Source organism: Cornus florida, unplaced genomic scaffold (genome assembly GCF_030987335.1).
Source record: "Cornus florida cultivar Cherokee Brave unplaced genomic scaffold, ASM3098733v1 CherokeeBrave_3.0.0_Hap2_Chr03, whole genome shotgun sequence".
Taxonomy (NCBI): Eukaryota; Viridiplantae; Streptophyta; class Magnoliopsida; order Cornales; family Cornaceae; genus Cornus; species Cornus florida.
The window spans coordinates 8,314,758-8,340,076 of NW_026775573.1; the positions used below are offsets into that span (position 1 = coordinate 8,314,758).

The 25,319-nt window shown below is 34.7% G+C and overlaps 2 protein-coding genes and 1 long non-coding RNA gene across 6 annotated transcripts; 2 read left to right on the plus strand and 1 right to left on the minus strand.

Moving 5' to 3' along the window:
- Positions 1 to 1,201: 1,201 nt before the first annotated feature.
- LOC132299323 (uncharacterized) lies at positions 1,202 to 9,563 on the minus strand. Of its 4 annotated transcripts, XR_009480064.1 has the most exons (5): positions 9,412 to 9,563; positions 8,072 to 8,176; positions 7,870 to 7,953; positions 5,334 to 5,663; positions 1,202 to 1,915 (listed from the first exon to the last, which is right to left on the minus strand). It is a non-coding gene; the product is annotated as an uncharacterized LOC132299323 (long non-coding RNA). The 4 variants fall into 4 exon arrangements; XR_009480061.1 differs by lacking the exon at positions 5,334 to 5,663 and having other exon boundaries at positions 8,072 to 8,158; positions 9,412 to 9,561; XR_009480060.1 differs by lacking the exon at positions 5,334 to 5,663 and having other exon boundaries at positions 9,412 to 9,561.
- Positions 9,564 to 14,455: 4,892 nt separating this feature from the next.
- On the plus strand, positions 14,456 to 18,994 carry LOC132299324 (ADP,ATP carrier protein 1, mitochondrial). The gene is made up of 4 exons (XM_059795855.1): positions 14,456 to 14,521; positions 16,803 to 17,323; positions 17,421 to 17,792; positions 18,381 to 18,994. The coding sequence occupies exons 2-4, from the start codon at positions 16,814 to 16,816 to the stop codon at positions 18,675 to 18,677; spliced, it is 1,179 nt and encodes a 392-aa protein (XP_059651838.1). The 5' UTR covers positions 14,456 to 14,521; positions 16,803 to 16,813; the 3' UTR covers positions 18,678 to 18,994.
- A 541-nt stretch (positions 18,995 to 19,535) lies between these two features.
- Positions 19,536 to 23,655, plus strand: LOC132299325 (uncharacterized). Its single transcript, XM_059795856.1, has 6 exons — positions 19,536 to 20,009; positions 20,104 to 20,159; positions 20,391 to 20,446; positions 20,530 to 21,027; positions 21,915 to 22,095; positions 23,243 to 23,655. Exons 1-6 carry the CDS (start codon positions 19,865 to 19,867, stop codon positions 23,411 to 23,413), a joined length of 1,107 nt encoding a protein of 368 aa, XP_059651839.1. The 5' UTR covers positions 19,536 to 19,864; the 3' UTR covers positions 23,414 to 23,655.
- The last annotated feature ends 1,664 nt before the right edge of the window (positions 23,656 to 25,319 follow it).

The window sequence follows — 25,319 nt, forward strand, 5'->3', positions numbered from 1 at the left end:
ATCATTAGAATTTAATTCTTGATTCTTAAAAAAAAAAAAAAAAAAACCCTAGAATATTAAAGATTATTAAAATTGAAAATGAAATCAAATTTCAATGGAACTGGCAACTTAGAATAACTTAGAATTTGAATGGAAAGATAATTCAAACTAAATTTCCTCGGATTTCAATTCAATGACCAATTCAGTAAGCTCAAATACAACATTAATGATTTTATTTTATTTTTATTTTTATTTTTATTTTTTTTGTGGTAATTTCATCCTCTCCAAAAACCAATACTACCTTTGTTATTGGCAAACAAATTTTATATTACTAGCAAAGATAATTATTAATTATCTCAACTCTTTTATTTATTTATTTATTTTTTTCCACCTTTTAAAAGATTTGGTTGCAATTTTGCCTTCCAATATGTTTCTCAGATCTTTTACTTTTTTCCAGTGAACTTATCCTTACCTACCATTATATATAGAGCCTATATATATATTACATATATTATCAGTTGGTGCTTATTTGATTTGCACACACGTCAGAGGGGAAAGAAATCTAAAACTGATAGGCTTTACTTGATTCCTCGTTCAGAAAGTAGTTGTCAAGAATACAAAAAACAAAAAATCGTTTTCAAAGTTTTAAACCAAACAGACCCTCTACAAAACCTCTTCATTTGGCAAGAGAAAGAAATTAAACATAGCCCAGTTATATCCTAAACTCTATTATAGAGTATAAGACATAGGGTTAGGGACAAATTGATCTGAAAAACAAATGCAGATCTCCTGGAATTCTTATCCAAAGGCCGAGTAGGGGCCAACTTAAACCACGAGGGCCAAACTGTACTCACAGAGAACATGTATTCAGCACCAAAAAGGACTGGTCACATTATCACAACCACATTAAATGGTCCATCAAATTTTTATACTACAATAAATGAACCAGAAAGTCCATTTTGAACCCCGCAATCATTGCCTTATGCTAACAATATGTCCAGCAAACCATCAATATCATGCCCTTTTTTTGTGATGAGGTGTTTACATCAGTTTAACCAAAATTACAGAATTTATATGTTTTACCCTCTTTTTTTTTTCTTTTTTCTTTTTTTTTGAAAAAAACCCTAATCAATTGAAAAAAAAAAAAAACCCTGCAAAATTGTTAAAAAACTTTGGAGGGAAACAAATTTCCAGAAAACAACTTTAACAGGAAAGACTAGGTGTTAGCAATCACACTGCTTGAATGAGTTTTCAAATATTTCTTTCTCACACTGAAGTAACCAAAAAAATAAAAATCCCTTTTTATTGAAATGAAAGAAGTTTTAAAATGAATACCTACAAATAGCAAATAAGAGGAAATTGCAGAAATAATAGGAACAGTGATTCAAGGAAAAGCACACATCAACTGCTAAATCCCCAACCAATATGATGAAAGCAATAACAGCATACTTCTTTCAATACACAAATGCATGATTAAGATGGCATAGACAAGGGGTGATGATCATTGTTGACATCTACAACATCATCTTTATCCAGAAAATAGGAAAATTTATTGAGTGAATATAATAACCATATTTCCAATACCATCAAGAAAAGAAAGAAAGAAAAAAATGCTGACGGTTTCGGTTGATTCCATCCTTGATCAATTGGCCTCAGTTTTACAAGCATTTTTTTTTTTTCCTTATAAAAAAAATAATAATAGTGAAATATCATATTATCTCAACAGAGAACTCCAAATAATGTCATTTTGTGCAAAAAATAAAATCTGCAGTCTCTAACAACCTATTGCAAGTGTCTTACGGGGTTGTCACAAGGAGAGGGTGGCAGAATATAGACCTCTCTCTTAAAGAGCATCGATGCAAATATGACATTGACAGCATTTATTGGCTTCTGTGCCATTTGAGCTTATCGGTATGACCCTGGAGCCACCAGTGAACTGAAAACAAACAAAACAACACATTATGTACACATTTTGCAGTATTCCAGCACATGGAGCGCACACAACTGAGTGTGTTGAAAGGAGTACACCTGAAAATGATCTTTTAGCAATGACTTCTCAACTCTCAAGAAAATAGGGTTGGCAATTTACACACCATACATATGTATATAGGACCACAGAGTGAACATAGTATAACTATTCAATAGGAGATTCATAAGCAGATCGCTTTCGAGACCTCTCGGATTGCCCATTCATATTAAGCTACTTCAGTTAGTCATAGAGTAGTATTACCATCAGTAGTACATCATAATGATGAATCTCATTCAAAAAGGGCATCAGATTCCATTGCTTAAACTTAATTTCAGTCAGAACATACCAGTAATGACATTAAGGTGCAAAACAAATAATGTAGCTTGCAAATAGTTGCATTCTTTAGCTTGATGCCATGTGGTGGTCCTTATGGAAAGGTGTGTCGCAAAATTCCGTACGAGAAGGACATTTCCTGATCAACAAGCCATCCCCTTTTAGCCAAATTGGATGGTGACGGTGCTATAGGCCACAAAATCCACCACAATAATGTTTAAGGGACCACCGTCCTAACTAATTTTGATGCAGCCCAATCTAAACTAAAAGCATATCCAAATGCCTTAGCAAGGACAAAGAAATCAATCATTCATTCATTTGATGTAATCGAACAGCATGTCATTTGGAAGTCAATATTATTTTTTCAAATAATCTTTCTAAATATGATTCATATGAGAAACTTTTCTTTCTTCAAATTTTCAGAAAAACAAAATGAGTTGGGGTACAGCAGTAAAGGGCATCAACTCTTACTCCCCTCCCCCCATTAAAAATTTGTGTATGTGTATATATGATATATCATCAAATTGAGTTGACCTAAACCAGAATTTTCCAACTAGGTGCAATGAATTACCTTTAACACATTAAAGAGAGCAAAAAGATGATATAACCCTCTGAAAATATAGATAAGAATATCACATATCTCAAACTACATGTAAACTGTATACAAACAAAAGACAATTAACCGTGGGTAGAAAATTAGAAATCCCAATGCATTGCAGAAAATTGATATAACCTCTGTAAATAATGCTAGGAAATTATGCTAGAATAACTTTATCTCAATACCAATAACTACACATAAATGAATCTACCAAAGAAAAAGAAAATAAATAACTGGACATAAAGAAACAGTATTGTAACTGAAGAAACAGGGTTGGAAAAGTGGAGAGGTGAGAGGGAAAAGTGCCAAATGGTGCCAGTAACTTTCGCTTGACAATGATATGCTAGGATCTAATAAGATAAACAAGAGAAAGCATATGACCAGGAAATGAATAAGGAATTATAACCAGTTAAAAGATTAAGAATGGAAAATATCATAGACAAGCAGCCACAGACAGTTGATTGGACTATATGTGAGAAGCACGTGAATTCAAAAATTAGTTTGCAACAGCATCACTAACTAGCTGGTAAGGCAAGCTGTCATTGGACCTAACCACGTTAAGTTCAGGTGGGAATCACATGGCCAATGCCATTTAGGACTCAGTGAATTTTTTATGATCACTAACTGAATTCTACCAAATTTGGGTCTTGAAACAACTTTTTTTTTTTTAAAGGTACGAGTCTTGAAACTTGCCAACAACTAAGTAAATCTCCAATGCAAAATGCCATTTTTGCATGTCAAATCTATATTTTGAGAGGAGCTATAGTGTCAAAATGCTATATTTTAGCAATTCTGTTTCAATGGTGCATTTCATTCAAAATGTTATTTTTTGACACAACCACCATTATTTTTCACCTACCATTCCCAACTATAATTTTCAACAACCAATTTTTATTTTTTTTTTTTTTTTTATTTTTTTATTTTTTTTTTTTTTTTGTGAGTGTTTGTATTTTATTTAGCTTATTTGCCTTATTAAAAATAAATAAATAAAAACATTGACATATATATATATATACAAGCACAACAAACATATATATACACACAACAGACATATACATATATATACACACAACACTGAAATATATATGTATATACAAGCACAACTGACATATATATATATATATACACAAGCCCAACACCAAATTGGCAGTCTATGCGAGAGAGAAGAGAGAAGAAAGAGAGTAATAGCAGATTTGGCAATAGCTATATGTTGTGTTATATTTGGCACAACATTTGGCAAAGTTATATTTTGGCAACCCATTTGGCATGCCATTGGAGAGCCCATTTTAAACCCACATGCTATATTTTGAAAATAACAGCCCAAATAGCAGCCCATTGGAGTTGCTCTAAGAAGAAGAAAGTTAAGAGGGGAATTCAAAGAGCCTTGAGCTTAGAAGAGAACAAGGTAGTAGGAGTCCAGAGTAATAATGGATGCTGAACCAAATAAGAACTACCCAATGGCAGCTGGTTTGGACCGTTGGTTCACTTTTAAGCATTTTCGCACCATTGACCATGACTGAGTAGCACAACTTGTGGACTGACAAGTGGAAATTAAATGAAAGAAAAAGAAAAAGAAAAAGAAAAGTATATACATGTGAAAGTAGATCATTTAACTAGATTGAGTAAAAATAATAAAGACTGAACCAGAGAAAGAAATGCTTTGTATGTCAGGTCCAAAACCAAAGTAAAAAATAATTGAAGTAGCTGCAAGAGAGAGAATAAGATGAAGAATAAAGAATATTATGTGTAGCAGAAAAAGAGAGGGAACCCTGCTTTGTGCAGTGGTATATTGCTCAGGCTGTCAAGCATGGCGCGTATGAATCCTGAAATCAGCCACTTTGTGTAGATAATGACAAAGATTAAGTTTGTATCCAGTCCACCCCTGATTAAAGGAGATCATGACCCTCTACGTGTAGCTGAAAATAAGAAGGGAGAGGTTCTATATATTCCAGTATTATACATATGACCGAATAAGATACATTATAATCTTCAATATGCTGTTAATCCGATAGAAAGGAATAAGATCTAATATGGGATTAGGAGTAGCTTGAGGCAGCCCAATACGACTCACGCAATGGTAACTCAAGGGAAAATTCAAAAATTCTAGGAGGGGATGGAGGGGGGAATTAGTAGTATGAGAATTCAATTTAAAAATGTATATATAGTTGTAGGTGTTTTTTTTTTTTTTTTTTTTTTTTTTTTTTTTTTTTTTTTAAACAATAAAACTCAGTATATATTATAAATATAATAGAATGTCTAAGATAATATTATTTACTTGTAAAACAATACTTCATCTCACTTTTGTACTCTTGCATTTTACTTGCTTGTTTTTAAAATGAAAAGAAAACAATACAACAGTCCTTTAAAACCGCTTTCACACTTTACAATTATTGCAGTCTTGACTCTACTTTTGAGGGTTTCCAAAATTGTTAATGCAAGATGCGAAATCCATACCGATAGAAAATATAGCTTCTAATTTTTCCAGTGCAAGATGGTAATCTGATAAAATGTACTGAGAAAAATAAAAATAAAATATCAGTAAAATAAAGAATTTTATAACAGTATTAGCCCTTTAAGTAAAAAAATATATATATTGAATGAGCTATTGATGCTGCTTGTATTTCACCATATATAAATTTTGAAGGACACAATCTGAACTGCCTGATGTTCCGCATATAAAAGTTTTAAGCGATTGAGCACCTCGGTTGAGTCTCTCCAATGTAGGACATAAAGCACAAGTATCCAACTCATTCTTCACATAGCTCGATTCTTGGACCTACAAGACTGCATAATAAAGCAGCTAATTTGTATAACCTTATATGCAGTATGCCATTATTGTAGAATATTGTAAAAGAGCCAAGCCAAGCTGACATGGCTGTTTGTGTCTAGCTTGTGAGACTCTTCACCCAATAGATGTGCTTAAAAAGAAAAGAGGAAGTGGGAAAAGGAAAGGCCTATGATATTATGGAGAGTATGACTGGATAAAGCCCAATGACCACAAGTATTTATGTACCCAACCAGAAGTACATAAAATTCAGGGCCATCTCAGTTATCCACCTGATGGAGAATGAGTTTTGATTGGCACATATGAGTTATACATGTTTCGCCTTTACTTTTGGAGAAAGGGCAAGGATAGATAATGAGGTTTAATTTTTATTTATTTTAATTATTTTTGGTAATGTTTATTTTTAGGGTACTTCACTATTTCAGGGCTTTTCTTGTTTGTTTAATATTTTGCCTAAACTAAGGCTATTATGTAACCAAACAATTCAGTTTTGGAATTGTCGATTATTATTGTGAGTTTGAGATTTCTCTTTGTTCTTCTTCATCCTTTGTTCTTGCTTTCCCTACCCTTCTGTCTGTCTAGTCTATCTATTCATTCTCCTTTCTAATCTCCTTCGTCTATCTCACTCTTCTCTGTCTTTTCATTTGCGCTTTCTTTCAGATCCCACATTGATTGATATCAAAGCATTCTTGTAGTCCTACATTACCACCAAGACTTATGATCACCACAATATTGTTATGTGGACTATATAATACATTTAAAGCTTGCCTAAATCCCCATCCCTACCCTAAGGGTGTGTGCGGAGGCAATAAGATAAGAGCTTTACAATATAATATTGCACCTTTTTACAAGTCAAAAGGAACAAGTTATCAGCCAAATGAAGGAGTGAAGGCTTGTATGATAACATAAGTGCTCTTCAAAGAGACATGGCAGCTATTCAACTGACCAAAATAAGAAGACATTAGGTGGGTGAATATGAAATACTAATCAAATGAAACAACAAAAATATAAGCCAAAACTTGAGGCAGAGACATTCATGCAGATGTGTGGAGTTGATTATAATGGCAACATTTGCTCCTGTAATGAAAATTTGCTTTACATGCATTTCTTTCTTCAATTAGCCATAACAATACTTTGGTGTGGAGAAGTCCATTTTGACATCATATATTGGAGGAAATCCACTGGGTTTAAAATTTACTCAATTTAAGAGAATGTCACAAGTCAATAAAATCATTTGACTTTCAATAATGTCCAAAGAAAGTATAATTAAGGAGATCTACTAGACCTATAGTAAAACAATGCTAAAAGCAAACCTTATACAACATAGGTAGAAATTAAAGATATTCTTTTGTCTAAACATAATCGTCATTCAGAAATTTTCTCCATCACATCTTATTCAAACTTATATAAACTTGATAATTCAAGAAGTTGGCCTAGTTTTTCAAATCCTATCAAAAAATCAACACAATTGAAGACATTTTGATTTACTAAACATCTGTACTAAAGAAAATGCTGTTTTGAAAACTTATTTCTAATTTGAGATAATGCTTTAAGAAGAAACAAGTCCCCACATCCCCTACTTCTTTTCTCTGGTTTTAAATTTAAAGAGCATGTCTTATGGCATTTATCTTTTGGTCCTATGACATGCTAGTGCCCCCACATAGGTAGATTGAGGCACTGCTTCAGCGCAACTATTGTCAGTTTTCATATGTTTTTGCAATTAACCGCTTCCACATTATTCCCAAACGATCTTGCCCTCAAGTTCAAGCAACAGGAGAAGCATCTTTTTAATCGTTTCTTTCCTCGGGTTCATGAAGTTTTAAGCAGCTTGATACAATAAAGAGCTAACCGATCTCTTTCTTACAACCCAAAATTCTCAAAGAAAAATAAAAAATAAGTGTCTTGACATGTACTTCAATCATTATTAATACAGGGTGAATTATATCAATAAAATAGAGTCACCTTCAACTGTCTTCTTCTTAAATATCCCATTAAATATTTTTCACTTAATATATAGATTTAGTGTCCATCTCCTGACATGAAAAGGTATGATTTCTTGAAATTATGCACCTTTCCCTGTCATCCAGTAATGATTTGCAGAAAATTATGTTTTCATGTAATGCTAGTTCACCCAGAATGCTAAGGTAAATGAATTGATTTAGTATGGCATTGTTGTATTAACTGTCATATGCAAGCTGATCTTACCTTTTCATCAACCATGTTCAAGAGAGAGAGAAGATTACAGCTCTTACATCCACAATGAACTGTGATTCCCATACTCGAAAGGAACTGAAACAAAATAATTGACATAAATAGGAGATGTAGCAGTGTCGACAGAATGAAGAATAATTGAAACAATGAACGGACAAGAAAAAAACGTCTCTTCTACTGGCTAACTCTAGCTTACTCTATGCCATAGTATTCTTCAGATGCAACTCAAATCATCAAATTCCCAACAAAACCTAAATTCTGGTAAAGTCGTGTCCAATCATATCTGAACAACAACGGCCACCTCATAAACAAACAAAAAGAAAGGGAAAGAAATATCAACATTTCATTGAGGAAAATAAATGAAATGTAGCTTTTATAAACTGCAAGACTTTAAAGCAGAATAAGAACTTCAAGCCAAAAATAAATAAGTAAATAAAAATACAATGTAAGTTCCATAAATGTTTCCTTGTTTCTCATAGTCAATCCAAGCTCTCGGAAGTCAGAACATGTCAAAAGCTTCATCATATCATGATATACGGAGCCAATTCAGCATGGCTGTGGAAATTTTTAATTCCATGCTGCTTTAAATTTGGGCAACCGCCAAAGCCTTGACTTGAGTGGTATGTCCACCTCCCCAAAGGGGAGGTTGAGGGTTCAAGTCCCAGTGGGGGCATGTGTGTGTACGTAAATAACCCTAATAAAAAAATAAATAATAAATAATAAATAAATAAAAAAAGTGGGCTTGTCTAAAACTTCAGCTCCAGATTAAAGAACCATCATATCTTCTCCTTTACCCAGACATGTGGAGTATTGAGGCTAAGGCTTCCCAAGGGTTGATATTTCCCAAGACCAAATGCTGATTGAATCATTGAAATCTCCAAAAATAAAAAATAAAAAAATAATCCAAATTGAATGTATCATCAATTTATCATTGAACTGTCAAATGGGTTATCTTCTTTTTGCTTAAATAAAGATAATGCTAGCAAAATCATATAATTGACAAAATAACAGAACCTGATGACATGAATTTTTTCACTTTCGGTAGAAAGGGTACCACTAGATAAAGCCAAAAGGACATTCCTTTCCAATTTCAAGCAAGCAACTGTTGGGTGTTTGAAGGATTACAGTACCAGTCATTCAACAATGGCTCCAGGAATAATTATGGAAAAGTTTCGGCCGAATACATAACAAGTGTCCAATATGTAGGTCGTAACGATCCAACAGTACTCATTGAGGGCATTTTTCACAAGTGTTGATCTATGTGAAAGCAAGATGATGAAGAGAAAACTGGAGAGAGAGAGGGGGGAATATATGCCAATTGTAAACCTAAATTGAATTATATTTGCAGATATAGAATTGATGAATGCCAATTGTTTTAGTCATATGCTTGCAGAATAATTTCTCTTAGAAACTTCAACTAGAAGTTCGAATTCAATTAAAGCAACAGCTAGAACTGAAGTATTATACAAAGATTATTGAATGATGATAATAACTATTTGGTCAAATTTTAAAAGAAATCAAATAAATTACCAATACCTGTAAATGAAGATCAGCATTACTTTGGGGGAAAATCAGCATTGATTAGGAAAACGTTGAACCTTGAAGAAGGCATTTGACAGCAAATAAAGGGAGAGCACGAAGAGAGTGACCGTGATGGCCCTTTTTTTTGGTTCCTTCTTCTCTCTTTTCCACATTTTCTTTTATTTGTTTGTTTTATAGTAAAAAAAAATAATAAAAAAGAAAAAGAAAAATGCAATGTAAATTTGTTTTATTTTTAACTTTACAGTCTTTACCCCATAATTATTTTTAAATTTTTATCAATTTTATATTATTTTATAACTTTTATTGATTGTGTTGAGTCTTTTAGAACTACCCATAATCCAGGCTATAGCACTAACACATGTAAATTCCAAATCTGCATGCACGAACCCAAAAAAAATCTCTTAAACCCCCCCTTCCCCCCAAAAAAACAAAAAAATTTATCAAAATTTAAAAACGAGAATATATTATAATTTAGCAGTACTTTCAGACTTATTTACTAAAAAAAGGCGTATTTGCAAACCCATTTAAAAACACGTGCAAGGCGAGGAGTGCTTTGGATTCAACTCTGTTTAGGGTTAAAATTGTTGCTCAAATTTAGCTAGTTTGCTTAATTCACAACTGAAACCAAAATTGTACCAAATGGAACTTGAGTTGTCAAATAATTAGCTTTATTGCAATTCCGGTCCAAATTTATTGTTAAAATGATGCATGACCTCATTACTCAGGTCTAACTCAAGTGGGTTAAGCTGTAAACGCGACTCATTCGACGAGTTCTATTCAAATTTAATTTTCTAAATTCTAGTTAAGTTCGAATTATTGTAAGATTAATTGATGGAGAAAACTATTATTTTAGCAGCAATACCTTACAAATCGTGCAAAGAATTTGATTCTGGCTCATCCCCGTTACGTAGTTTCATATATTTTATGTAGATTTATTTGAATTGATTGTTGATGTTAGTATGTGGAGTGATTAATTTTAATTAATCACAATAAATGTGAAAAAATTAAAAATTAAAAAGATTAAAATCCAAGGGCGAATCATAAATTGTCAATGGGGACTAGTATTGAACATAAATTTAATAACACTATTTTATAAGCAAATTTTTTTTGAATGAATTAAAAGGGGGGACTAATACTACTATTAAAATCTTTTTTTAAAAAAAATTGAGCTGAATTTTCCATACTAAAAATATATATATTTTTTTGGTTGGGGGGGCCCAAGCCCCCCTCTATGTCCGCCACTGTTAAAATCACAATAGTTGCGATGATAGGTTAAAATTTAGGGTAAATTACACTGACACTTCCTGAGGTTAGGTCATATTTCAGCCAGATGAAGATTTTGGTTTTAACTTTCACTTACACCCCAATCATGTGAATTGACCATTTTACCCTCAATTTTTTAATACAAAATATATAATCTGAAATGACAAAAGAGCCCCTATCCTTACCCCCACACCACCGCCACCATCTTTGGCTCCATCTATGAACCAATTCGTATACAGCTCCTTCAATTTCACCTATATCCACCACCACCTATCCCAAACCACAGCCACCATCACCATCCTGACATCCACCACCACATATCTCAAACCACTACCACCATCCCCACCTCCATCCTCACAACCACCACCATTAACTCATCGGCGAATCGATCTGCGACATAACCCATCCCCAAAACCCATCTTAATCAATCTGCAGCTTTTCTTTCTGGCTGCACCTTCCACTATCCCCAAAACCCATCCTCATCGGTGAATCGATTGACGACGTCCACAAATCGTGACCACGGATTCAATGGTGTCCACAAAGACCAAGCGGGCAGCAGAGTCGTCAATATCCTCGCCGTCAATGCTAGCATCCTCTCCGACTCCAGCGCCCATTAACGTGAAGATCAGCGATCAACCAAACCGGAAAGCACCCCTGTTGTTGGTGATGGTAATCTGACGTGCCGCGTGGGTGAACGCGCTAAAATCGTGACGTCCATCACTGCAATTCCGACGGCGACAGTGGCAGCAATTCGGGTGGCGACAATGCTATCAATTCGGTAGCCTCGGGTGCAAATTTTTCTTGGTTGGGTGGGCTAAATATCCTCCCATCGCTGACTTCCCTTTTAGTTGTGAACAAATATCGAACTGGTTGGTCGAGATTAAGCGATTGGGAGTTGGGATCCGAGAGCGAAGCCCCTCTCCCCCGCCGGAAGTTTTTTTTTTTTTTTATCCTGAAAGGCTTGTTGTTGGGAAATCTATGAGGATTTCTAGTTTTCTCATCTATCTGAGGAAAAAAGTAAAAAATGAATCTCCTACAAATCAAAACCTAGGACGAGAAAGATAGCCAGAGCACAGAGCCTATGTGAAAAGGAAGTCTGCTTGGATATGGAAGGAGAAAAAAAAAGGTAGAGAGAGAGAGAGAAGGAGAGAGGGGAAGGTTTATGACAGAGGCGGGTGGGCAGTGGTGATTATGATGGGCAGTTTGGTCATAAAAATAGTCAATATGAGGTCAAAGGTTAGTATAGTCATTTAACACCTCAAAACTATTCTGATTCAATCAAAAATTGACATTTGGGGTGTAAGTGAAATGTTAAACTACTCATGTGAAATCTAAAACCAAAATGTTAATGTAGGTGTAATATGACCTAACCACAGGAGGTGTGAGTGTAATTTACTCTAAAATTTAATTACTCACATTCTAACTATCATTGAAGCCCCGTGTCCAGCCACGCCCTAATTACCCTATTATTCGTGCATTTTAGGGATTTAAATTTTTTTCAATAATTTCTACCTTAGCGTATCTGTAAATTATCATTAAATGATTATAAACATTTAATGTCATCTTGCACACAATCAAAATTAATTTAAAAAAAAAAAAAAAATAGAAAAGGGAAATGTTCATGTGACCTAATGATACTTTGGAGACCCCAAAATTCATGGAACGTTGTGCTGCATTTGGTCAGTATAAATAGAATTTTTTATTCTAATAATTTTTTTGTTTGATATGCAATTTAAAATGGGAATGACCATTTCATTATAATGAAAATTAATTTCTGAAAATGAAAATCTATTCCACAACTAAACTTATGAAATGACCATTCTATTCTCAAATAATTTTTTTTAACAAATTAATTTTCAAAAAAACTCTCATGTTCCAAGTCCAAAAATCACCATCATCTTCCATCGCAACCACCTCTACCTTTCACCACCACCACCTCTACTTTTCACCACCACTACTACCGCCGCCTTCCACCACCGCCACCGACTTTCATCACCACCCATCGCTTTCCGCTACCACCACCGCCTTTCATCACTGACATCGCCTTCCTTTGCCCCAATCATCATCGCCGCCACCGCTATTGCCATTATCGCTACCGCCGCCACCACTACGCCTTCCACTGTGACTGCCATTACCTTTCACCACCTTCCACCACTATTGACGCCACCACGTTTCACCATCTTACACCGCCGCCGCCATTGTTTCCACCACCTTCCATCACCATTGCTACCATCGTCCATTACCTTCAACCACACAATAGTCACCTCCATTAGCTTCCACCATCGCCACTTACACCATTATCTCTTTCCACCACCGCCAACATCCTTGCCACGACTTTCCACCCTTGCTGCCTTTCACCAACACCGCCGCCTTCCACCATCCACCACCGCTGCCTTCCAACACCACCATCCACCACCGCCACTATCACCATTTATTTTTAAAAAATTATAGAATAATGTTATTTTGTTAATTTAATTTATTTTTTTTACTAACAAAGATATTTTTGATAACTTAATTTGAAATTTATTTCATTTTTAAATTTAAAATTGATCCAACCAAACACCAAATGGTTATTATCATTCTAATCTTGCAAATTTCATATTTACAACCAAACAATAGAATGAGCATGATCATTTCATTCTCACTTATATTCCATTTCTACACACCAAACGCACCATAGAGAAATGAAAATGATATTCAAACATACTTGTTAAGTTTATTTGTCAAAGTGGCACAATTAAAGGCATTGATAATTTGAAGCGAAGTCTGAAATGAGAATCCATTTTATGTCTTCAATAGTCAATTTATGTCTTCAATAGTCTTAATTGTTTTATTTTGATAAATAAGTCTAATTAGTGGGCCTGAATAATAATATCATGACTCTTTTAAGAAAATTGCATATGCTCGAAGTACACGATTCCACATCCAATGGAATTTGTTTCTTGCAATGAATAATAAAAAATAAAAAAATAACTTCCCAATCAATCATAAACAGCTTTTATTTATTTATTTTGAACGTTGGTCATTGAAAATGTATTTGACCACATAATCATTTCTTAACATTTGCTGATGTAAAATTTGAAAAAAAATTATATGGTTTGAGACTGTGAGTCTATGAGGCCAACTCTTGTCAATAGTTAAGTACTCTATTCGTGTCTCAAGTTAAATGGTTAATTTTTTTATTTATTTTTGACTATCTCAAAATAAATATTTTATTTTAAAAATATTTTTTTATAATATTACAAATTTAACTTTCTTTATTTATAAAAAATAAATTATCACAATATCAGATCATATGAATCCATTATAAACAAATAAATATTTAATAATTTATTCAATATCAATACAATTAAAAAAATTTAAAATCCAAGATTTAAATTCCCACATTTAATTTGAGATGGGAGTAAAAATTTCTCAATGAACATGGCACTTTTATACTTTTTTATTATTATTATTTACGTGTCTAATTGTCATTTGTTGGGACCACGTAATCTCAACTTCACATGGGTATGGTCAGCGGTCAGCCGTGACAGTGATTATAAAGTCACTTTTACTATTCTTCAATTTCACAAGAATCAAAACTTCGTTTTCTCTCTCTTCCCATCGCGGGCCACTATCTCCTCGATTCTCTCTCCACCATTCGCCTCTTTCTTTCTCCTGAGAGAGACAGAGAGGCGGACACCCCCAAAATATCAGCCACACACCCCAAAAAGCTCACAAGGTAATATATATACGACCCCACATATATATATATATATATGTATATATATTCAAATTCTTCTTAGCATTCTCTTATCGATCTTTATAGTCTTTATAGAGTCTTCTATCCATCATTACAAAGGTAAATTAATGGTTTGTCAATGGATTTCTTCTCTCATTTTATTGTATTGTTTTAGCCATCAACATTGGCAATTTATGTATTTATATATATTTATAATATTTTGTTGCTGACTTTATTATGATCCAAGTTTTGCCGTTTTGGTTCTAAAGTTCTTGAAGCAATCTATTCATTTCAGTTTGTTGTTGTATGAGAATTCAACGCTTCAGTTACAACTATGAGTATGTAATTGTTGTAGCATGTTTTTGGCTGTTCTGTTTTGTGATGTTTTGTGATTTTAGTGTTTGATAGACTGGTTTATCTGATTGTTGAGGCGAACTGATTGATCGTATTGTAATTTTTTGATTGGTTGGTAAAATCTTGTTCTGCTATGTTGATTTAGTAGGGTTGCAAGTGAACTGAGGACTCTGTTCGAGCTCGTTCGTTAAACAAATTAGTCGAGCTCGAGCTTAATTTTTAAGCTTAAGCTTGCTTAACATATGAGACAATGCCGTACAGCATTGGGCTTGGCTCGTGGTATAGGCTCTTGAGTTTTGTTCATGAGCATACATTCGATTAGTGTAGACTTGATTTTTTATAAAAATCTATAAGCATGCTCATAGTTATTTATGTATTTTTTGAAAGCTTATCTTGTGAGTTTATGTTATATATTTAGTGCAAGTTTCATGGAAGGGGATTAAGTAAACTAATCAGAAATGTTCATTGATAACTTCATGAACATGATCTTAAACATAGCCTGAACACAAACATGAGATTAAGCTTGATTTGTTTTATTAAAGGAGTCTAGCCTGAGTTTTTCAAAATTGTGAGGACCTTAGCTAGAGCTCAGCTTTTGAGTTCGTTAAGATCCCGAGTTGAGCTTCACTGTCTAATGTTCAGCTCCGCTTGGTTTACTTGCAGTCCTATTTGCTAGTATTGTTTGTTTCAAAACATGTCAGTCCTGAAGGTGACTGTTGTAATTCGTTCCTCTTTTTATTTATCTCATTTTCATCACTTTATGTTTTGTTTTTTGGTTCTCTCTCTATATATTTTAGTCTAATGAAGGGTAAGGATTATGGCGTATATTATGCTGGATTATGTATTACTTATTTAATTTTATTTTTTTCCGATGGGTATATTATTTGTTGCCATTATGTGTGGTATTAGGATGATGTGGTCATGCTATTTTTTCTGATAGGTGCAAGTTCATTGCTATGGTGTGAGCTGCTTCTCTTAGATATGACAGACTAATAATACTAACTGATTATTGGCTGTGATTTGTATTTCAGTCATGTGTGGATTGATTAGTCCATGAACAAAAAATTTTAGTTTTAGTTCCCTTTTGCTTGGTTACAAGTCATTTATTCTATTTTTAGAATGTTCTGTCACTATTTTGTTTTTCCAGCCTTTTCCTATTCTCTTTTGAAAACAGATTGTTAAGGTTTGTCCATATGTGCAAATAAAAGGAACAACTTGAAGGGGGAAATCATCTATTTGTATTTTGTTATAACAGAATTTTGATTCATTTATAATATTTGCTTTTCAATAATAAAAAAAAATAGTAAATATTAACATCCTAATCCTAAGACTGATGGAGCGAATGTTATATGTTTGCTAAAACAGTAACACATTATGATTGCACATTTGAAAGAATAAATCTGTGGTTCCCAATATGTTTTTTTCCCATCCATACTCTCTGCTTATTGGACTGGTGACTGGTTTAAATCAGAATTCAGCATGTTTTAGCTGTATAATTAAATTACTTTCTATTTGGTTGCTTTGAATCCTGGCCGGGGCCGGTGGTGTAAATTCGATGGATTGTGATTTTTACATGATTTCCGACTCAGTGTTTCAACACTGTTTCAGTTACAACTTTGTCAGCTTCTTAAAAACCAGGATTGGTTACTGCTTACTGGCATGAAATGGATAAACTGAAGTCTTCATGTGAACTGTCTGAGTGACTTTTTAGCAGAAAAAAAAGGCTGGGGTTGAACGACTTAGGTTTAAATTTTGTCGTGTGCAAGGTGGGGGTGGAGAAGGAGAGGTCAAAGTAAAACCTGAACTAATATATTTTTGTGTCACTTTCTTTAATGGAAACAGAGTAATCTCTGCCCTACAAGCTCGGATTTATCAACCGTTGGAGATCTATAGTTTTTTACATGCTTGAATGTTTTTATATGCTTAACTAAATGTTCCATTTATAGTTTTTGCCGTTACTTTTCATGTATCAAACTCATAATGTGTGGCTTCTGAAATGTGTATTACTATGAGAACTTAATTTGACAGTAGTTGTTAATCTGTGTAGAGAAAGGCACGATGATTGATCAGCCTCGAAACCCAACTGTTGCTCAGAAGGTAGCTGGCAAGCTTCTTCTCAGATCTAGCCTAACTCAAGATCTTTGGGCTTATGATGGTGGTTTCCAATGCCCTGCCATGTCCCAAAGGCAATTTAAATATGGGAACTACACCAATGCTGCATTGCAGTATCCCATGTTGCAGCCTTGTAAAGCGACTCGTGATCTATCCATGGTTGCATCATCAACTTCTCCTATTTTTGTCCAAGCCCCAGCAGAGAAAGGCTTCACAGGCTTTGCCATAGATTTCCTTATGGGAGGAGTGTCTGCAGCTGTATCCAAAACAGCTGCTGCTCCAATTGAGCGTGTGAAGCTTTTGATTCAGAATCAGGATGAGATGATTAAAACTGGTAGGCTCTCTGAACCATACAAGGGCATTGGTGATTGTTTCAGCCGAACAATTAAGGATGAAGGGTTTGGTTCATTGTGGAGAGGGAACACCGCTAATGTCATTCGCTACTTCCCAACTCAGGCTAGTCACTTCTTGCCCTTTCCCTTTTTCCTCTTTTCTCATAAAATTATTCTTTTACCTATGCTATATGCTTATTGGTTTTGGGAATTTGCACCAGGCCTTAAATTTTGCCTTCAAGGATTATTTCAAGAGGCTTTTCAATTTCAAGAAAGACAGGGATGGTTACTGGAAATGGTTTGCTGGGAACCTGGCATCTGGAGGTGCAGCTGGTGCCTCTTCTCTTCTCTTCGTCTACTCTCTGGACTATGCTCGGACCCGTTTGGCAAATGATGCAAAGGCTGCAAAGAAGGGAGGAGAGAGGCAATTTAATGGCTTGATTGATGTCTACAGGAAGACACTAGCTTCTGATGGTGTTGCAGGGCTTTACCGTGGATTCAATATTTCATGTGTTGGTATCATTGTTTATCGTGGTCTCTACTTCGGAATGTACGATTCTCTGAAGCCTGTGATCCTTACTGATAAGTTACAGGTCAGTAACTTGTGCTTGCTTCCTTGATTGTTTTGTGATGATAGGATAAGAAGATGAGGTTGAGATCACTACATTTTTTGTTTTGGCATGATAGATGCTTCTAGTTTTTAGACTTCTGTATTCAGTTAAAAGGTTGATGTTTCCTTCTGGATCAAATTTTCATTGCTTTGTATTGTTGTATAATTGCAATTAATTTTGTCTATGGTGGAAATAGGGTGGTGGTATTTTTTCATAGCAATTCTAGTACGAGGGCTTTTACTGGGAAGGAAAAAAAAAAAAGGTCAAATCACGGGGGCATGCATTATATTTGAGCTTGAGCCCTCATGGCTGTTGGATGGAGAAGATGTGAAATCAGCCTCTTGATCCTTTTTCTATTGTTCACATTTTCCATAATTACAGATGACAGTTTTTCTTCTGTGTTGACGTGTTTTGTGTTGTTAATTGGAAGAACCAATATGAACATTATCATTTTGAACCAGTATGAAGCAGAAGATTATTGTTCTGCATATTTTTGAACTTGTTGCACATGGAATCAGTTTGTTGTTGATTTCTGATATTACCTTTGTTTTCTGTTTTGGGTGGTTTCAGGATAGTTTCTTTGCTAGCTTTGCACTTGGTTGGGTGATCACAAATGGTGCTGGCCTTGCATCATACCCAATTGACACTGTTCGCAGAAGAATGATGATGACCTCCGGTGAAGCTGTCAAATACAAGAGCTCGCTGGATGCTTTCTCGCAGATCCTGAAGAACGAGGGTGCCAAGTCTCTCTTCAAGGGTGCTGGTGCAAACATTCTTCGTGCTATTGCTGGCGCTGGTGTTCTTGCTGGTTACGATAAGCTGCAGATGATTGTCTTGGGAAAGAAGTACGGATCTGGTGGTGCCTAAATAAGGGGGAGTACTATTTATTCCTTCTCTCTTTAGCATTAGATGGTGATGAACAAAAAAGACTTGGAGTCGTGAGAAGAATTCAACCGGCAAATTTTTTATTTATCGAATAATTCATTTATAGAGGAAGTCACTCCCGAGCCCATTGTGAATGGTGTTTTGTTTCTTATAAACCTGTTTTGTTAAATCAGCATACAAATGCTGTTTCTTGAGTTCCATTCAAATGTTTTGGTCAGGCGTTAATTACCTGTATTTCTTTATTTTTGTTTTATGAGGAATATGATATATGAATCTATTATTTGTCCCTTTTTTTCTCATATGATCAAAGTTGTTGAACTCCACAACACAATTGGTTCATATACATTATATTTGTTCGAGGCATTAAGTGAGAAATTAATATGCTTTTTGCGTTCAAAACACACTGCAAAATGGAGCCAGTTTAAGACTAACGTTTCTTCTTTCATTAACTACGAAATAGTATATGTATTAGGTACAAATTACACACTAGTAGACCGCCGCATTTAAATTCAACCATAGTCGTAAGGTTTTTTTTTTTTTCCAAAAATTTGTTAACCAAATGTTATAAAACTACAATTTTGACATTCTCTTATATAAAATTTTTTGTCATTTCCCAGTTTGAAAATGAGGGGCATTATTGACTTTTTAATACATTTTGCCATTTTGGTCTTCAACAAATGGAATTGGGAAAGATAAAAGGTAATAAAGGATGAATTTGTGTGTAATTTGTCTTGTCAATTACCCTACTGCTAAATTTTACTGAGAGTGACATCTTGTATCTTCACTTCTCAGATCCAGATGAATGAATATTCAGCCGGGCCTAAAAGGCTAAAACATAAATAGAATAATTTAATAATAAAGTAAGAAAGCTCCAACGGTCGAAAAATAGCTTCCCTTTCTTCCATAACGGTTCACTGTCTCAGTTCCCCGCTAACGTTACACTTCACTTCTCTTTCTCTCTCTCTCTCTCTCTGTCTATCTGTGCAATATCTTCCGAATTCTGTGTCTTAGGGTTTCTCAGTATTTGCATCTCTCTCTCTCAATATCTTCCGAACTTTGTGTCTTAGGGTTTTACACTATTTGCGAGCTGATAATTGTTAGGTGTTAAAGAACAATTCACCCAATTCGCTGCTCTCTCTCTCTCTCTCTCTCATCGGTCGCTCTGTGGAATGGAGCCAGCCAAAATCGATTGGAAAGCTATTAACTCGGTATTTGTCGAAGACGAGCTCTTTGAGCACATAAATGCCCCTCAATGGATCGATTTGTCTGCTCCTCAAGACTCTATTGATGATGAATCTTGGTTCTGCAGACCTGGTAATATAAATATATATATATATGTACTTATATGTATATATACGGCACAATTTAGCTGCCAATTCTTGTTTCTAATCTTGCATTCCTCTTGCAGATTGCAATCATCCCAAGACAGTTGAAGATTTCCTGAAAGAAACTTCTAATTCAAAGGTTCCAATCTCAAAATTTTCGATCTCGTTTGAAGTTCTTGCGTTTGGTTTCCTAGAAAGCTTAGGAAAACAATACAATTTCACGTTCACAGTCGTTTTTTCAATATCTTGACCTGAACTGAGGCCGTCACGACTTTTTCTTGAACTTTCTCAGCTACCTGACAGAGGATTAATTCTTCTACAATTGTCTGATTTTCGATTTTTTTTTTCTTGTACTTTCTGTTTTGTGAAGATTCGAGGATCAGCTAGGGTTTCTGAGATCCTTCCATTGGGTGATTGGAGTCGGAGGTACTAATAAAAATCCTAGCTTTTGATATTAAATTCATTCACTTTTGTATATCTAAGCTTATAAATTTCATATTTTCATTCAGAGATGGTACTTTGAAAAGAAGAGGGCTCGTTCAACCTTTAGTTTCGTCAGACAAAGACTCAAATTGTGATAGATTAGTCGAAAATAGCGAAAATCAAAACCCTAATTTTTCTACTCCCAGTAAACAGTACAACTCCATGAAAGCAGCAATCAAGTCAAGCACAGAGAAGAAACAGATCGATAATTCCTTGCAGAAGGAAGATACACCGCTGCTGAAAAGCACGCTATCAGCTCGGAATCTGTTTGCAGGACGAGATATACTGAATCAGATAACGGATTTTTGCAATGAATTGAAGAGATTGGCGACGAGGGCGAAAGAGAGAGAGAATGTGGAGAGATCAAACACAAAGAAGAGTCCGGTGGTTGAATGTCCTGACGATGATGATAGGGGGGATTCGGATGAGAGAGAGAAAGAAAGGAAGCCACTGCTTGAGGTAAGAAAGGAGAAATGTGACACAACGGAGAAGAGCCATGTCAAGGCGAAGCTAAACAGGAAAAAGTAAGTTATTTGTATATACATAAAATAGAAGAATGCCTATCTACACAAGCATACAAACATATCAAAGTTGTCCTTTTTTATGATAGATATGTATATTTGTTTGTGTATATGTATATATCCATTGGGTGTCAAGGAGAAGTAAAGCAGGAAAAAGTAAGTTATGCGCATAGACATAAAGTAGATGAATGCAATCCACACAAGCACAAAAACATATCAAAGCTGTCCTTTCATTGGGAGATCAGTTTTTGATAAATAAAAGAGCCAGTGAGGTTGCTGCTGTTCAGATGATCATATTCTTTATTACACTCAGAGAAGTATGATGAATAAGGCAGTGCAAATTCATGGATAGCTTTGATCAATATCCATTGGGGGATCAATTATTTTTTATTTCATCAAATTTAGTTTTAGTGTTTTGCTGCTTGATCTAGCTCAATTTGCTTGGTGATTCTAACTTGGAAAACCTCCACACCAAATAATTATTGCTTAATTATTTGAGACACCAAATAATTATTGCTTAATTATTTGAATCATTAACAGAATCCCGTTAAGTGGATTGTTGCATGGTGGTCCTAATTAGAGCCATTGACTACATATTGTTTTCGCACGTTATATGCCATGATATCGGTTTGCTTGATCTAGCTCCATTTGCATGGTGATCTCACTTGGCAAACCTCCATACCATATAATTAAGCAAATTTAAATTATTAGAATCATTAACAGAATAAAGTTAAGTGGTTTGTTGCATGGTGGGTCCTAATTAGATCCATTGACTGCATATTGTTTTTGTACGTTATATGATGATAGTTTGTTTTTCCTACACTAGAAACCAAAAAAAGAAAAGAAAGAAAATTGCACGAGTGACTGAATTTGGTAATGCTTTTATGCAGGAGAACTGATCAGGAGGCAGAGAATATTCCAATCTCTGTGGATCTGAAGAATGTGAAGCGCAAGGAAGAGGAAATCTTGTCACAAATCCGAACCCTTCCTCCCTCACCACAATGTTTTTCAGCTGGCCGCGGGCCCACCAAAGCCACCCCTCTCAAAGCTTCTCGATCTAGGCCGCCTCTGGTATGGCACTAACCTCCTGCTTCTTTCTCTTATCTATTTCCTTGTTGATTAGGGCAAGTTATGACAGAAGAGAAAAGACTAAACAATTGATAGGTAGAAAGGTAACAGAACAAGAGATGTTCTTTCAACCCCCTTTTTCCCCATCTTTCAAAGGATGATAGAACCTCATTTTTCCCCATCTTTCAAAGGATGATAGGATATCAACATTAGTCTATTTATTGTAATAGAAGCTCATGTTTTATTTGATTATCTCATTGAAACATTTTCAGTCTACTAGTTGAGAGATAAATGTTCTTTACCCAATAATGTCATTTTCTATGAATATTTTTCCTAAAATCTGGATGGAGGTTATTTTTCCGCAGCAAAGGAAATGCATCACCTTTAATTTTCTTTTCCTGGATCCATTGCAAGATAGAGTCTCTAGGGGCATAAAGTTCTGCAACTTTTAGAAAGAAATAAAATCATTAGATGGTTTTCTGTGTGTCCAAAAAGACAACTTGTGTTTATGAAAGAAAATCTTGATAGCCGGAATTTGGTTCACTTCATTATTCCGTATTTTCTTTCCTGCTTTCACACCTATTAGCTTGTGCTTTACGTACAAGCTCTCTAGATCATTGCATTTTTCTCTATGCTTTTATCGTTTCAATTTCTTTCCAAAGCCAAACGAGGAAAGTAAGGAACTTCTGATTTTAACTCTTCTCTTTCTATTGAACCAAACTGCATCTTATTTGTATAATCCTAATACCTATCCTGTAGAATTGAGGTCCTTTTATACAAGTTATTATCTTCGTCACCTCCTAATAAATGGTTAATATTAGTGAAGTCCATTTTTCTCCAAATATTTTCTTGATGATGATGACCTTCTAACTTTTCTGTTGAACTTAATCCAACCAAACCAATTATCCAAGTTTGGGTTAGAGAAAATTTATGGCTGTGCTTGGGTTGATAATCCCAACCTAACATAGGAGAGGAGGGAACCTTGGAGACTTGGGGGAGACAATAAAAACCCCGAGGGCCGACTCCCGACTTTGAGACGGAGTGGACTGTGGTTTACACAGTTGGTAGTTGGGCCGCTATTGCATTAGAGATATACGAGTATTTTAATTTACTGATTGATTTTTATATAATCAAATGATGGACCATTTAGGAGAGGGGAATCCTTCAAGAGCTGGGGCAGAGCAATAAGGAAGTGCGAAATGATGAACCTGCTGCGGACAAAGGAAATCACAGAGGAACAAGGGCTTCTAATGCTGCTGAAAGAGAAGCAAGAACCTTAGATGTTTTTTGGTTCCTGAAGCCATGCACAATTTCTAACTAAGATAACTGCACAGTAAGAATCAAGTTCAAAATTATTCATTCATTCTTTCCATTTTTACACTTGAAGTTCCACCATTTAGTAGTTTACATCAATAATACCTTATTTGTTGTTATATATCTTTCAGTTTTTGTTATTTCTTAATTCATTTGGTCTTGAGGATAAAAAATGTAACAGGGAACTCAGTTATTGTTGTACTCAAAACCAACTTTACTGAATAAGATGCGCGATGCGCTTTTACCTCTCTTTTTTCTATTTAGTCACGTTAGTCATATTTGTAAAAGTTATCCTTCTCATTTTGATGTTATATATATCTTTCAGTTTGTGTTATTTCTTAATTCATTTGGTCTTGAGGAGAAAATTTGTAATAGGGAACTCCGTTATTGTTGTACTCAAAACCAACTTTACTGAATAAGATGCGCAATGCGCTTTTTACCTTGTAAAAGTTATCCTTCTCATTTTGATGTTATATATATCTTTCAGTTTGTGTTATTTCTTAATTCATTTGGTCTTGAGGAGAAAATTTGTAATTGGGAACTCAGTTATTGTTGTACTCAAATGTGTTTCTTATGTGGAATTTAAATTCTTTTATTTTTAAACCTAATTTTCTTTGGAAGCAAATCAGTTGAACTCCAGAAATTTTGCAGGCATTTACTTGTGAGTCTTACATGAATGCAAAATATGTTATTCATGTTTGAAAGAGAGTTGGTTGTAACTTAAAAGGATCTTATGGTTACATAAATGCAAAATAAGTTCATCATGGACACATCAGGGAGTTGGAACTCTCTAGGTTTCAAGCTTTTTCTGCACCATGTCACTGCTGTTTGTTCATGGTGTTTGAAAGAGATTTGGCTGTAACTTTAAAGGATCTTATGGTTGAAAGTTCATCATGGATACATCAGGGAGTTGAACTCTTTAGGTTTCAAGCTTTTTCTGCACCATGTCACAGCTGTTTTGTTCATGGTCGGGGTCATATATATAAGCATGACTAAGAAAGTTGTTCTCAGACAGTGAGAGACCTGATGCAGATGTTTGGATGTGAGAAGATAAGTTTTGCCTTTGCTTTGATGGTTTAGGGGGAACTTTATTATTTCCATTTTTAGGACAAAAAATGAAGTGCAAGAGTTTTCTATTGAAGCATAATAACACTTCCGTGTAATTATAACTCATCATGTTTGTATAATAGCAGTTGAAATATAAACCATCATGCTTGTATAATAGCAGTTCATGGCCGGCGAGCTTAGCGCAACAGTAAAGTTGCTCCATTATGACTTTGAGATGACGGGTTTAAAATCGAAAATAACTTTATCATGCAGAGGTAAGACTGCGTACATTTAATCCTCCATAAACCCCATAATGGTAAAAGTCTCAAGCTAGTCTTTTTTATGTTTCTATAATAGATGTCAACAAACTTGTATGAAAACTACACTTCAAATTCCCCTTAAGTGGGGTGAGACGCATCTGATGGTAAAAAAACCTAAATGCAACTTTAATTCATTAAATCATATCATCCTCAAACAATTGGATTAAACTTAATTTTGAAGGTTCATTAAAATTCAGCAAAGGAGGGCTTAGATGCATTGAGATTATTTAGGCATAATATGAAGGGCTAAAAGGCCTAAAATCAGCAACTCAGAGAGAAACATGGGTAAAGGGGGCTTGAGTCACCGGCTTTAAGGAATATTCGTGGAGGTTCAAATAATGTCATTGAAGAGACTACTGAGACTGGTCATTCATTCAAGAGCAAAAATTTTGATTTTATGACTGAAGAACGTGTACTTGGCAAAACAAAGAAAGTGACATTTCTAATTATTGAACAAGGCCAAAATACAAAGAAATTAAGTTGGAAGAGAGATTAGGGTGCATTGAGACCTATAAAAATATATTTAAAAATTCTTCTAACCATTAA